Source organism: Panthera pardus, unplaced genomic scaffold (genome assembly GCF_024362965.1).
Source record: "Panthera pardus isolate Hobbes unplaced genomic scaffold, ASM2436296v1 HiC_scaffold_15, whole genome shotgun sequence".
NCBI classification, from domain to species: domain Eukaryota; kingdom Metazoa; phylum Chordata; class Mammalia; order Carnivora; family Felidae; genus Panthera; species Panthera pardus.
This window is the reverse complement of record NW_026526710.1, coordinates 18,050,298-18,065,271: the sequence shown is the minus strand read 5'-3', so window position 1 is coordinate 18,065,271 and position 14,974 is coordinate 18,050,298. Positions and strand designations below refer to the sequence as shown.

The window sequence follows — 14,974 nt, the reverse complement described above, 5'->3', positions numbered from 1 at the left end:
CTCACCGCGTGAGCCCACCTGCAGCCACACGACTCACAGCAGCCGCAGCCAGCACTGTGGCGCTAAACAAGCACATACGAACTCCACCCTCAGCCAATCAAAACAGCCCTCCGCCGCCGCCAGACCAATGAAGAGCAGCCGATGTGGTCGTCTACGCGTAGCCTCAATGCTTTCTGGGAGTTGTAGTTTAATATGAGGAGCGGGATTCCCAGAATCCAGGTTCCCCCGGGTTATCCCGCCCCCTTAGCTGCCCAGCCAATCAGCAGCAGTAGTCTGGTTGGGCCCTCGCTCACGGTTTCCCTCCACAGGTGACCGTGGCGAGACAGGCCGCGGCCAGATGTGGGGCGGAAGGACCGGCGCCTTGCTGCGGGTGTGGGGGCTGTGGCCCGCAGGGGTCCGCGGGCGGAGACCTCTAGGCTGCAATGCTGCGTCTCTGGCCGGAAACAATTCCCCCCAGTGTTGGAACTGCGGCGGCCCAGGGGTCCCCAAGCGGGGAGACGGGTTCTTCTGCCCACAGTGCCGCGCGCTGCAGCCACCTGACCTCACTCGAGATTACTTCAGCCTCATGGACTGGTACGAAAGGCGGTTTCAGGAAATGCGCCGGGCGAGAGACACATCCGGGACTGGCGAACTAGCGTGGAGGGCCGATCATGCTTGGGAAGGAGAAGGCGGGACCTGTTAGGTCGATGGGCGGAGCCCTGGAAAACTGGGGGCGGGGACTGGGAGGGTGGGATTGCGGCCGGTGAGAGAGGAAATTGAGGGGTGGGCCTAAGGATAGGCTTTTGATCGATAGAGACCAGAATGGAGGGAGGACTGAAAGGGCGGGGATGGAGTTCTGGGGGAACTGAAGGAGGCTTCAGTGGAGGGAGGGTTGGGACCTGAGAAGAGAAGCTGAGGGGCGGGGCCTGAGGGAAATGAACTGGAGTGCCAGGGAAAGCAGACTGGAAGGACAGGGTCAAAATGGTTAAAGTTGGAGTGAGGATTTTCAGAAAGGGGTACTGAGGTGTTATGCAAAATAAGGGAGTAAATGAGCTTCCAGGTTTGTGAACACATGGAGATGTTGGGAGAATAGTGCGCCTAGAGGGCTTGGGAGCTCCCCGGAACTTTCCACCTACGCATCTCTTCCATCTGACTGCTCCCGAGTTACATCCCTTTATAATAAATGGGTAATCTAGTAAGAAAAACAAACAAAATAGGGTGTAAAAGCACCGAAAAACTGAACGTTGTGGTCTGAGTCTGAGAGAGAAGGGAGATTTGGAAGGAGAGAGACTGAGAAATGACTTTTTCCTGTTTTCCTCCAATGGTCGAGGAGCTTGGAGAGAGGTGAAGTTTGGACCGAGCCAAACTATTATGACAGGGCAGACTCCACGAATAGAAAGTGAAAGGGACTGGGTTAAAATAAAGTGGGAGACCAAGATGAAGGGACCTGGCCTCTCAAAAGATCGGGTGGGATTCGAAATGGTCCCCTTAACTCTGGGATCTGCCCCTGCCAGTCACTGCATACTTATGATGGGCTGCAGTAACACTATCCTTTAAGTTCTTGGAACACGCCCATCTCGTTCGCACCTCAGGGCCTTTGCATGTTCCCTCTGCCTCTGCATGACTTTTTCCTCTCATCTTTGATTATTTTTTTTTAAGTGTATTTATTTATGTGGTGGGGTTGGGCTGGGCAGAGAGAGAGGATCCCAGGCAGCTTCCAGAACACAGGGCTCAAACTCATGAAGCCTGAGATAATGACCAAGAGTGTGTCGCCTAACTGTGCCAACCAGGCACCCCTGATTATTTTTCATCATTATTCAGGTCTCAGCTCAAATGTCATCTCTTTGTCCACCACATCTACCCCTTTCTCTGACCTTTTTCTCTTTTTTTTTTTTTTTTAATTTTTTTAACGTTTATTTATTTTTGAGACAGAGAGAGGCAGAGCATGAACGGGGGAGGGTCAGAGAGAGAGGGACACACAGAATCGGAAGCAGGCTCCAGGCTCTGAGCTGTCAGCACAGAGCCCGATGTGGGGCTCGAACTCACGGACGGCAAGATCATGACCTGAGCCGAAGTCAGCTGCTTAACCAACCGAGCCACCCAGGCACCCCTTTTCTTTCCTTTTTTTTTTTTTTTTTTTTTTAATTTTTTCGACCCTTTTCTCTTTCACAGCACCTACCACTTTTTAAGGTTATCTCTCTCTCTCTACTTGTTTATTGCATCTTCCCCCATAAGAACAGGAACCAGGCCCACAGTATAAAAATACAAAAATGTTTGAGGCATGAATTTTATCTCCCAATTTCCTTACAGCAACCGTGCCTTCGCAGTGGACACAGCGAAGCTCCAGAATAGGTACCAGCAGCTACAGCGTCTTGTCCACCCTGATTTCTTCAGCCAGAGGTCTCAGGTAGCCTGTTAGCCACCCCTAATCATACCCAAACACTAGTGCGTGGTGGGGTGGGTAGCCGTGGCTTTGCAGTGATGTGATTATCAGAGACAGAGCTAAACAGCCAGCTCCACCCGGGGACAGCTTGACCCCAGACTGCCAGGCCCTGGATCTACCCTGCACTCACAGCTTTTACCTGACTTCCCAGAAGAGTTAGAACCCATCTGTTGAAAATAAAGACAGCTCATCCCACACCAGTTCTACTTTGATGACTTCCTTAGGTGCCGGCCCATCAGCATTTTATGAAACAGTTTGTGAATGTAATGTGGCTATACCGATGGTAATAAGATTATCTTCATCTCCACTAACAGACTGAAAAAGACTTCTCAGAGAAGCATGCGACCCTGGTGAATGATGCCTATAAGACCCTCCTGGCCCCGCTGAGCAGGGGACTATACCTTGTAAGGTGATTTCCCAACCCTTCTATGCCTGCCTACATGGTATCCATTGTGCTGTGGGACAGCTGCTCCCCTGTATTCAGCAGAAGGGTGCTTGAGACCTGAGTTAGTCTAGGGATCCAAAAATAATTAGCCTCAAAGATACTGAATGGAGATAGTTTTCTCTGAATACTTGTAAATCTGCTTGCCTGATTGCATTTTTTTTTTTTTTTTTTTACCATTTTCTCTAAATTTCAAGGGTTGGATGGTGATGGCATTTAGGGAAGAGTAATTTGGGTTTTTGTTTGTTTGGTTTTTTGGTGGGGAGGAGCAGAGGGAAGAGTTTAGCACCTTAGAATTTTAGGATTTAGTAGAATCTTTACAAATACCTAGTTCAGTCTCCCGAGTGGAGGAATGACTCCTCCAGGGTTACACAGTTCCAGGGAGCAGAGAGGAATCCTGTCCCAGCTCTCTTATGTCAGTGTGACTTTCTCATACCCTACCTTCACACTCTCACTATTAAGACAGTTCCGTGTTTTGTTTTGTTTTGTTTTTATGCATGGTATTCTGTTCTGAAGGGTGAGTAGGATTTATGACTCTGGCCACAGTTTCTTCAACTAACCTTACTTTCTCTGCTTCATGTCCCAATAGCTAAAGCTCCATGGAGTAGAGATTGCCGAAGGGACAGATTATGCAATGGACCAACAATTCCTCATGGAAATAATGGAAATCAATGAAAAACTTGCAGAAGCTCAAAGTGAAGCTGCTATGAAAGAGATTGAATCTATTGTCAGAGGTAAAAGATAAAATACCACTGAATGCATTTTATTGCTGTTGTGAGTACATGCCCAAGGTTAAGTGGAGAACGAATATGAAAACTACATATTGGTCATCATAATGATTCAGGGAGTATGTTTTTTCTTGATTATACTGAAAGCAATTTTGTCTGAAGTTTAGACTTGCAACATCCGTAGCTTGCCGGAAGGCAGCCCTAAACCAAGAATGTAATAGTATTTTGCAGATTGCAATCCTCCTTCCTACCCATGACATCATTTAAAAAAAATGTTTTTATTTACTCTTGAAGGAGAGAGATAGAACATGAGTGGGGGTGGGGCAGAGAGAGAGGGAGACACAGAATCCCAAGCAGACTCCAGGCTCTGAGCTGACAGCACAGATCCCAATGCGGGGCTCAAACTCACAATCTGTGAGATCATGACCTGAGTGAAGTTGGTTGCCCAGCCGACTGAGCCACCCTGGCGCCCCCACATGACATCATTTAGATGTTATTATTGTCTCTGACAAAGATAAATAGGGCTTTCTGTGCACTGACAGTGTGGAACCTGCTTGGGATTCTCTCTCTCTCCCTCTCTCTCTACTCCTTCCCCTGGTAAAATAAATGAATAAAAACTTAAAAAAAAAAAAAAAAAAAAAAAAAAAAAGCCTGGGTGGCTCAGTTGGTTGAACATCCAACTTGGTCTCAGGTCATAATCTCATGGTTCATGGGTTCGAGCCCTGCATCAGGCTCTACACTGACACCTCAAAGCCTGGAGCCTGCTTCAGATTCTGTGTCTCCCTCTCTCTCTGCCCCTTCCCCCCTTGTGCTCACTTGCTCTCTCTCTCGTTGTCTCAAAAATAAGGAAATAAACATTAAAAAAAAAAAAAAAAAAGAATAAATAGGCCTTAAAAGTTCATGGAAATGCCCAAGGTCACCTTGCAGAGCAAAGACTGAAAAACTGACTTCTGATCTCATTGCTTCGCTTTCCATTTTATTGCATAGTGTATCAGTCAGGGGTCTCCAGAGAAACAGAACCAATAGTATATATGTATACATGGAGAGAGAGAGAGAGGGAGAGAAAGAGAGAAACCTATTTTAAGGAATTGGCTTACATAATTGTGAGAGCTAGCAAGTCTAAAATATGGAGGGCAGACCAGCAGGCTGGGAAACTCAGGCAGGACTTCTATGCCCACATTATCAAAGCTAATCTTTACTTAAAGTCAACTGGCTGTAAATGTTAATCACATCTACAAAATACCTTCACGGCAACATCCAGACTAGCATTTGACAAGACAACTGGACCATAGCCCAACCAAGTTGACACATAAAATTAACCATGCCATGCACAAAAGTTTCCAAATTCTCCCGATTGTATGCACGTATGTACTTTCACAAACGTTTGTGGCATGCCTACTATGTATCAAGCATTGTGCACGACACAGTGAATAAGAAACACACCGCTGGCCCGTGTCTTCATGGAGTTTATATATTTCAACTCATTGTGTCCAAAATGGAGTTCATGAGCCTCTCCCCTCCCTCCTGAAAAAAAACTACTCCTCTGCTGATGTTCCCTAAGTAAATGACACCATCCAGTTGCAAAGTCCAAAACACTGAGGAGGCATTCTTAACAACTTATCCTCCCTTACCCCCGTAGACAGTCATCACCAAATCTCGAAATGCCAACCTTCTAAATGTGACCCAAATCTGTGTTTTCACTGCCAGCACCCTGTTCCAAGCTACCATTCATTCTCACTGGGACAACTGCAGTAGCTCTAGACTGGTCTAGCTGTACCCTCAATCAAATATATTCCTACATTGTGATTTGTGTGATCTTTTGAAACCCAAGTCTAATCACATTACCCTTGGTCTTACTTTAAAATTTAACTGGCTTCCCAGTTAAAGATCAAAGTCTTATGGGCTTCCAGGGGCTTCTTCCTCCCAATTGCCTCTCCACCTTAGGCACACAGGCTATTTCTAGTTCTCCATCTGTATCAAGCACCTTTCTACCCTAGGGCCTTTGCACAGGCTGTTCTTTTGCTTGAAACCCTCTTCTACTTCTAGTTAACTCTTCTTGCTCCAGATCTGGGGGCAATCATCCCTTCCTCAGAGAATCCTCAGCGAACCTCTTTATCTATACCTTTTGACAGTGGACACTCCCCCCTTGTAGGACCAATCACAGTTGTAACCTTACTGTTGTACATGAGATTATTTGACCAATTTCAACCTCCCTCCCTCCTTGGACTGGAAGTTCTGCAGAGGCAGAAATTGTATCTGCTTTTTGGTCCCCTCATATCCTCAGCCCATGGAATATTATTCCACAGGGTATATTGGCGTGTAACAGGGGCTCAGTAAATATTGAGTGAATCATGATCAAAGAATTACTTGTTTAAAAGCAGTAAAATGACAATTGGTGAGGGGAGGTCTATCAGCCAGGAGTGTATCAACAGCCTTACACCTGGGTGGTGTTGGGAGAAGAATTCAGTGCTTGCAATTAGAAGCCCCATCTGCACAGCTTTGGAAGGCAGAGGACTATGATGCTGTACGGTAAGGGAGTCTTGGGTGCACTGTCAACACTGCCACTGAATTTATGTGTGACCTTGAGCAAGTGACTTCACCCTCTGAGCCTCAGTTTCCTTATCTGTAAAATGGAGATAACATCAGTACTGGTTGTTACAAGGATTAAAGTAAATGAAATAAAACATGTAAAACGCTTAACACAGTGTCTGGCCTGTAGCAGGTGCTCAGTCATTGGTGGAGGTTATTCTAGCCCTAGAGTAAATGTCTGGTTTTGAGCAGGTCACTGACCTTCGTTTAGATTAATTCCTAAGTTTCTTTCCCTATAGGCACCTGCTAAGGCCCAAGGTTAGTGAGTGCGTATTCGAGGGCATAGGGCTAGTTAGATCTGGGACAGAACTTCAGAGCCTCTAGACTCCTAAGCCAGTGTTCTTTTGCCAACACCACATTGCCAGTTTCCCGCCACTGTATGAGAATCTGGATACTTGGGGTCTGTTCCCAGCTCCTCCACTCAACCGACCATGTGACCATAGGGCCATCTCCCAATACCTGTAACTGCCTGCAATGCGGATATAACATGTTTGAAAATGCTTTGAAAGCAGGCACCATATAAATGATTGATACTATTTATATCTGGAAAACACACATAAAATTCTTCATTTTCTAATGAAGACCCAGCAGAAACATCAGGTGGCCGCTTCTCTACCTCCTTTGGCATCTTCTCTCTTATGGTACAACATAATCTAAATGTTTCATTTTCCTGGGCGGCTGTAGAAGTCGCAAGAGATTGCTTGAAACACTGTAATGCCCTGCCCTAGGCAATCCTAGCTTGCTAATTTTCTCCTGCTTGAAATCTGGAAGATTCATACTACTTGATGGAGATAATCAAAGCATTTCCTTGTCCTGTCTATTTTATTTATTTATTTTTATGACTCTATAGCCATTTTACAAGACTTAGTGATTGCCCTTCAGACCTTTTTTTTTTTTTTTTTTATGTTTATTTATTTTTGAGAGAGAGAGAGAGGGACAGAGAAAGAGAGACAGAGGATCCCAAGAGGGCTCCATGCTGACAGCAAGGACCCTGATGTGGGGCTCGAACTCACAAACCGTGAGATCATGACCTGAGCTAGAATCTGCTGTTTAACCAACTGAGCCACCCGGACGCCCCACCCCTCAGACCTTTTGTAAGTAGAAAAACATAATGTAACTAGGGTCAGCTGCACCAAACAGGAGCTGTCTTCATGGGACATGTGGAGACAGAGTTTATGAGGCCTTACCCTGGAATCTAAGCTCCCTGTTGTGTTGTGTTGTGTTGTGTTGTGCTGTGCTGTAACCAGCTACAAAGTGTTACCCTGACATCATTAGTCTATTTGAATAGAAAAATTAAGATACTGATTTTCTCTTTCAGCTAAACAGAAGGAATTGAGTGACAATGTGAGCAAAGCTTTTGAACAAGGTACTTTCTTCATTTCTTGACTTTCTTAAATATGAAAATAGATTGTAAGCACTGAGGTATAACCATTCAATAAGTAGCTATTATATATCCATCCTAGGATAGGTACATGAGGAGCTATAAAATATAGGCAAGCCTACATTTCTCCCTTCAAGGATTCACAGCCTTGCTAGAGAACCAAGTGGTATGCCAAAAAACAGTGATATGCCAGAGAAAGATTAGATGAAAGTGCTTCTATTCCCCTTTAGCAAGTAGGAGAAGTGAAGGTGAGGGTTGTAGGCTGAAGCCAACAGAGACAGATCCTGAGGGCAAGGCTACACAATCAACATTTGGCAAAGCCTGCACACCCCTTTCTTCTGCAAAGCCCAGGAGGAGAAGCCCGTGGCAGAGCTGTGCCCAAATTACAAATATGGGCTATTCATCCTGGTCCCCATTGCTCCTGGTTCCCAGGTTGAAGAGATTGGGTCTTTTTCTAGCTATTTTGAAGCAAGAACAGTCTTTTTCTCCATCCCAGACTTATGCCACCCCTTAAATAACAAAATAATGGCCTTTTACCCTTTACCTGAGAGATCATTTGATTGTGGGAAGCAAAAGGCCACTCAAGCTAGCCCAGATCAAAAGGAGATTATTATAATGAATTGGGACTATCTCCCAGAATCCAAAGAGAAAGTCCCTGTGATGATTATAGTACATAGTGTGATAAGAGCTCTTCTGGGGCAAAGCCTGGGGACCAGAAAACAGTCTGGAACCAAAGCTGTGGTCACGGACTCGGTGCCTCTGGCAATTCCTTTCCATCCTCTCCTCACTGTAAACCAGCTCCATCACCTTCCTCATTAGCGTGCAGTGCTCCAAAATGCCCTCCCCCATGGGATGACTCTTTAGTCCTCCTTGGTCTATTACCTTATAAGAACAAAGACTTTGACCATCTGATTAGAGTCCCCTAGACCCATCTCTGGATTCCTGAGAGAGGGGATTTGATGGAGCCAGATGCCCATTGCTGTCCAGCTAGTGCTGAGGGCATAGGCTTATACAGTGTGCCGCCCAGTTTGCAGGGACTGTAGGAGCCCATTCTGAGGCATAGGCAGAGGGAAGGTCTCTAAAAAGATGTGAGAGAAAGCTAGATTAACAGCAGAAGAGTCTGGAACCTAGCCTGATACATCTGCCTGAAATCCATGAACCCAGCCCACTGGCTAAGATGTTCACGTATTCCACCATCTCCTAGCACATGTTGGCAGATTTTTATGTTTTTGATTATGAAATATAATTTTTAAGAAGACTACACAATACATAAGTACAATTTAAGGAATAAAAACAAAAACACCCATGTCCCTACCGCTCAGCTTAAGAAATAGAACATGAACAGAAGATATACAAATGGCCAATAAGCACATGGGAAGATGTGCAGCATCACTAATGATTAGGCAAATGGAAATCAAAACCACAGTGAGATACTACCTCATACTCATTAGGATGGCTATTAGAAAACCCAGAAAATGACAAGTATTGGTGAGGGTCTAGAGACATTGAAACCCTTGTGCACTAGTGAAGGGGATGTAATACAGTGCAGCCACCGTGGAAAACAGTACGGTATTTCCTCAAAAAGTTAAAAATAGAATTACCATACAATCCAGTAATTCCACTTCTTTTTTTTTCTTTTTTTAAGTTTATTTATTTGTTGGAGTGGGAGGAGAGAGAGGGAGAGAGAGAAATCCAAAGAAGGCTCTGCGCAGAGCCCGATGTGGGGGTCAGACTCACCAACTGTGAGATCACGACCTGAGCCGAAATCGAGAGTCAGAGGCTTAACTGACTGAGCCACCCAGGCACCCCCAGCAATTCCACTTCTTGAGTTTACCCCTGAAGAATTGACTCAAAGAGATACTTGCATACTGTCAAAGATAAAGCCATATACTAGTTAAAGTTGTAAGGATAGGTTTTAATCAGTAATAACTATCGCCATAGGGAAAAGAGTGCGGTGTGAACCGAACTCCAATTTGTACAGAGATGACTGAGCATTTTAAATTAAAGGGAGAAGGAGGGAGTAGGGAGGGGGGTGAGTGTTGTCTCAGTAGAGTCTGGGGAAATGAAAATTACAAAAATGGGAAGGTAGTGGGGGTTGGTCCATGTGAAACCGACCTGGGTTGCTAACTGGGGCTTAATTAGAGTGGGGCTCAGACACTAAAAGACAGGCCCTATTTTCTAGTGTTGGCTGCAACAAACAGTATGAAAGAGACAGCAAGAGACATTCTTCTTTCTCGGAACAATGGAAGTCCATTTCTCATTCGATCTCCCTTTGTTTATTAAGGTCTAGCTGAACCATCTGTTGCTACTTGGTAGGAGAAGATATTTACTGGATGACATGAGCAGTCAGGCATTTAATGAGGAGCATCTCTATGGAAACAAAAAGAAAAACAAAGATTAATGGTGGGAGCAGACTATAAAGCCAGTTTCTGAGTCCAGAGGGTGGGCAGTCACTTAAGACTCTGAACTCTTAAGCATCTTTACATGGTGGTATGAGGATGGCAATGACAATCTGATAGATATCTTAGTTTATAGTTTGAATGCCAGTAGTGATGGCCTAGACATCAATGTCACAGTCATGGCTACTTCCCAGAGCAGAGCATGGAAGACACAGGAGTTCTGGTGGATTTTCTGGGTAGCCCAAGTGGCAGCAATGGTTGCCCACACGTGATTTGTAGTGACAGGTTCTTTGATGTTTATATCAAGTTGTCTGGCATCAGCTTACAGGGCTTTTTCAGATCCTGGAGGAAAGGGCAACCACAAGACAAGCTGAGTCCCAATAAGGACCTGGGCAGTCAGGTTTTAGTTCTCAGTGATGCCAAGTCAGGAGAGAAGGAGAAAAATGGGAAACAGAAATTTGGAGAGTTGTAGGCAAATATTGAAGGAAACTAGGAGGATTAAGAATTTGCTAAGGGCTAAAAAAAAAAAAAAAAAAAAAAGAATTTGCTAAGGGCTGACAAAATGTGTAAGATGGCAGGAAGGATCCAGTTCGGTTTTCAGGAAGATAATAACCTCAGAGACAATGAGCAGAAATAGATTCCGGGTGTGACATACTTTTCCACTGTCATGAAATTTCTCTCTACAGTCACCCCCCTTTTTAATCAAATGTTATCAGTGGGGTGCCTGGGTGGCTCAGTCAGTTAAGGCTCCGACTCTTGATTTCAGCTCAGGTCATGATCTCATGGTTTGTGAGTTCAACCCCCGCATTGGGCTCTGTGCTGGCAGCTCGGAGACTGCTTGGGATTCTCTCTCTCCCTCTTTCTCTGCCCCTCCCTCCCCCCAAATAAATTTAAAAACTTAAAAAAAAAGGTTATCAGAGTAAGAATAGTTTTGTTTGCAAAATAATTTTAGTTTCATTAAAGTTGGCCTAATTATTAACATGAGTGAAATGAGAATGGTAATCACCCATACAGATTAAGTTTCCTTTATGGAACCTTTTATAAGGAATCTCAGATTGGACTTTAAAAAGCCTCTTAATGCTAGGAATTCAAGTGAAGAATTCACTGTCAGACATCACCTGCACTACCTATGGACTTGGGTGAATTCCTCTTTTCTCGAGGTTTCCCAAAACATCCTAAATTTCCTGGGCCTATTGGGAAATGACCTACTTTACTCACCTGTAAGGCTGGGAACCCTATAAGCCAGGTGCCAGCCCAGTTTTTCCCTAGAGGGCTTTGTAAGCTTGGCTCCATAAAGTCAACCTTACCTCCTTAAAATTGTCCATTCTGTCTGATTTTATGCATCATTTTCAAATGTGACATTCCTATCAAAGCTTTGGTCATAAAACCAATGTTTTAAATTATGTTCTATTCTATTGACTATTTTCCTGAGCCTAGCGAATAGATATAGTGCCATGAAAATAATAGTGTCTTTCTCTGATGGACTTATTTTGCTATGCATTATATTCTCTAGTTCCATCCATGTTGTTGCATATGGGAAGATTTCATTCTTTTTTTATGGCTGAGAAATATCCCATTGTGTATATGTATATACCACTTATTTACCCATTCATCAGTCGTGGACACTCGGGCTGTTTCCATAATTTGGCTATTGTAGACAATGCTGCTATAAACATCAGGGCGCATGTCTCCCTTCGAATTAGTATTTTTGTATTCTTTGGGTTAATACCTTGTAGTGTGCAATTGCTGGGTCATAAGGTGGTTCTATTTTTAACTTTTTGAGGAATCTCCATCCTGTTTTCCAGAGTGGCTGTACCAGTTTGCATTTAAGAAACAAAACAAATGAGAAGTGCCTGGGTGGCTCAGTCAGTTAAGCATCTGACTTCAGCTCAGGTCATGATCTCATGGTTCATGAGTCTGAACCCTGCATTGGACTCTCTGCTGTAAGAGCAGAGCCCACTTGGGATCCTCTGTCCCAATCTTTCTCTGCCCCTCCACCGCTCCCACATGTGTGTGTGTGGTGGGAGAGGGGGCAGTTATGTGCACTCTCTTAGAAATAAATAAACGTTAAGATTTTTTTTTAATAAATGAAACAAATGATTATATGGGAAAAAAAGAGGAAGACAAACCAAGAAACACACTTCTAACTATAGAGAACAAACTGATGGTTACCAGAGGGAAGGCGGGTGAGGGGATGGGTTAAGTAGGTGATGGGGATTAAGGAGATGAGCATTGGGTGTTGTATTTAAGTGCTGAATCACTAAATTGTATACCTGAGACTAATATGACACGTTATGTTAGCTAACTGGAATTTAAGTAAAAACTTAAATAAATACATAAATATTTTTTAAATGTTTGTTTATTTATTTATTTATTTATTTTTGAGAGAGAGCACACACACAAGCAGGGAAGGAGCAGACAGAAAGGGACACAGAGAATCCCAACCAGGCTTGCTGCCAGCACAGAGCTCACTGCAGGGTTCTAACCCATGAACCATGAGATCATGACCTGAGCCAATATCAAGAATCTGTGCTCAATCAACTGAGCCCCTAAATATTTTTTTAAAAACAAGACTAAAACTTCCTGGATCATTAAGTCATAAACCCATAGGCTTTTTTTGGGTTTTTTTTTTTAGTATGTATGTATGTATGTATGTATGTATGTATGTACTTTTATTTTAAAGAGAGAGAGCACAAGTGGGGAGAGAGACAGAGAGAGAGAATCTTAAGCAGGCTGCACCATCAGTATGGAGCCCAACACAGGGCTCGATCCCGTGACTCTGGGATCACGACCTGAGCCAAAATCAAGAGTCAGACACTCAACCAACTGAGCCACCCGGGAATGCCCCCACCCCCACCCCAATGGCTTTTTCTTTAGAGTTTTGAAAATCCTAACTTCGTTTATCATTTTAGTCTCAGGGTTATTTAAGCAATGCCATCAGAAGGCTATACCTCAGGAGTACCTGGTACAATCTTTTTTCGAGGGTCTCTGAGACAGGCCCTTTTTGTTAACTACAGTAGTCTGCCATGCCATGTAGCTGGTTGCAAGAGCTTGTAGGAAAGCATCAGCGTAAAGCAACAACTCTCTGTGGATAGCAGAAGACTTAAAGTGACCACAGTTAAAGACCTGATGAAAGATCATTGTAAAAATACTACGGTTGACAGGGAAATGTGGTTGTTTCTGTAAGTCAGCACATTGTGAAATAATAACTAGGCTGATCACAATATGCAAGAACCTATTATAGATAGAGCATTGACAAATTCTGGGAACTTTATAAGATTTCTGAAATAATAGCATTCTACCCATACAAATATAACCTCCAGAAAGTTAAGTATCTCTTCTTTGACAATGCTTCCCATGTAATATAATTTCATCGAATAAACCTAATTAGTTTAACATCTCTCCTTTTAGAAGGTGAGAGAACAAATCCTTTGAGGTTCTCCAGGGACCCTCAGAAAATTCAAACTTAGTTTTAGGTCAGGAAGACTTTATTTAGAATTTGATTTTGGGAAGTTGTCTGAAGTGTCGAATGCTTTAAATATTTTAGGATCATAGGTCATCGTGAAACAATACTTAGTTATCCACTTAACAATGTGGTGATAAAATATTTCAAAGGCAAATACAAGCGGTAACATGAAAAATAAAGATCCTTAGCTCCAAATAGAGAGAAGACTCTTCTCTGAAGCAATGAAGGACATGATAAAGACAACATGAAGCACAGGAAGTTACTTTGATAAGACACACAATGTTTGTTTCCTAGGCAGATTACTCAAAAGGTTAAGAAAAATATTTTGCAGTCTTTTATTAAGAGCAGACCAATGACCCAAGGAAATTTGTCATTTTAACAGAACGAAAACCAAACTCTGGTTTTCTATCAGTGCACTATTGACATTGAAGTTCATTTCAAGGGGCACCTGGCTGGCTCAGTCAGTGGAGTGTGCGACTCTTGATCTTAGGGGTATGAGTTTGAGCCCACATTGGGTGTAGAGATTACTTGAGAAAAATAAAATCTTAAAAAAAAATAAAACTAAAAAACTGAAATTCATTTCAAAAATATGTATAAATCCACTTAATCTTAACCAGCTTTGACCTCACAACATAAAATTCCTTTTCCACAAATGCTCTACAACTTTCAATATCCATTCATATTTTGTTGTATTCCTTCCTTCCTTCACATTCTACTTTAGGACACAATTACTCCTTTATCTTAGCAGAAACATATTCTTCATTCTTCGTGTACTTTTCATATAAAAACACATCCTACGTTTCTTCCAATCTTTGTACCCTGAAGTTGTAGTCATATTTTTTTATATATTGATTATAAGTTTTAACCATTAGTAAGCTTTATTTTACTAGGAAGTAGACAATTGAGAACTATAATATGCCAGTATTCTGTAGTAGTAAGCAAATTTATGACTATACCATCTCATAAACTGCAGAGGTGTATATGCTTCCTGTAATACATTTTTTTTTTTTAATATGGCAAGAACATGTTTATTAAGAGACTCAAAATCCTTGGCCTCTCTGGACCATATAAAAATAAATAGCCAATGGACACCTAGGTGGCTCAGTCAGTTAAGCATCCGACTCTTGATTTCCACTCAGGTCATGGGATTGAGCCCCAAGTTGGGCCCTGCACTGGCAGCATGGAGCCTGCGTGGAATTCTCTCTCTCCCGCTCTCTCTCTCTGCCCCACCCCAGCTCACACACACTCTCTCTCTCTCTCTCAAAGTAAATAAACATTTAAATATATATGTAAATAAATAAATAGACAAAAATATATAAATTTCGGGGTATCTGGGTGGCTCAGTCAGTTAAGCGTCCATCTCTTGATTTCAGCTCAGGTCATGATCTCACGGTTTCGGTTTCATGAGTTTGAGCCCGGCATGGGCTCTGTGCTGACAGCAGGGAGCCTGCTTTAGATTCTGCCCCTCCCCTCTTTCTCTCTAAAATAAATTAACTTAAAAAAAAAAAAAGTATATAAACTTAAACTTTTGCTTAATAGTAAATGTT

The 14,974-nt window shown here is 43.0% G+C and overlaps 2 protein-coding genes across 16 annotated transcripts in view; one reads left to right on the top strand and one right to left on the bottom strand.

Moving 5' to 3' along the window:
• CHEK2 (checkpoint kinase 2) overlaps positions 1-268 on the bottom strand; it is a 47,060-nt gene extending 46,792 nt beyond the window's left edge. For 7 of the 8 annotated variants that reach the window (XM_053902204.1, XM_053902206.1, XM_019426532.2 and 4 more), the window contains exon 1: positions 6-268. Coding sequence is in view for 1 of the 8 variants with exons in the window: in XM_019426534.2 (XP_019282079.1) it covers positions 6-76 (71 nt within the window). In the remaining 7 variants the exon portion in view is untranslated. Of the gene's footprint in view, position 1 lies in introns of all 8 variants that reach the window. The other variant, XM_053902208.1, reaches the window with a different exon arrangement.
• A 69-nt stretch (positions 269-337) lies between these two features.
• The window catches only part of HSCB (HscB mitochondrial iron-sulfur cluster cochaperone), a 28,247-nt gene continuing 13,610 nt past the window's right edge, over positions 338-14,974 (top strand). For 3 of the 8 annotated variants that reach the window (XM_053902213.1, XM_019426544.2, XM_019426542.2), the window contains exons 1-5: positions 338-573; positions 2,290-2,386; positions 2,737-2,826; positions 3,454-3,598; positions 7,500-7,547. In XM_053902213.1, coding sequence (XP_053758188.1) covers positions 338-573; positions 2,290-2,386; positions 2,737-2,826; positions 3,454-3,598; positions 7,500-7,547 — 616 coding nt within the window. The other 5 variants (XM_019426545.2, XM_019426546.2, XM_019426543.2 and 2 more) reach the window with 5 other exon arrangements.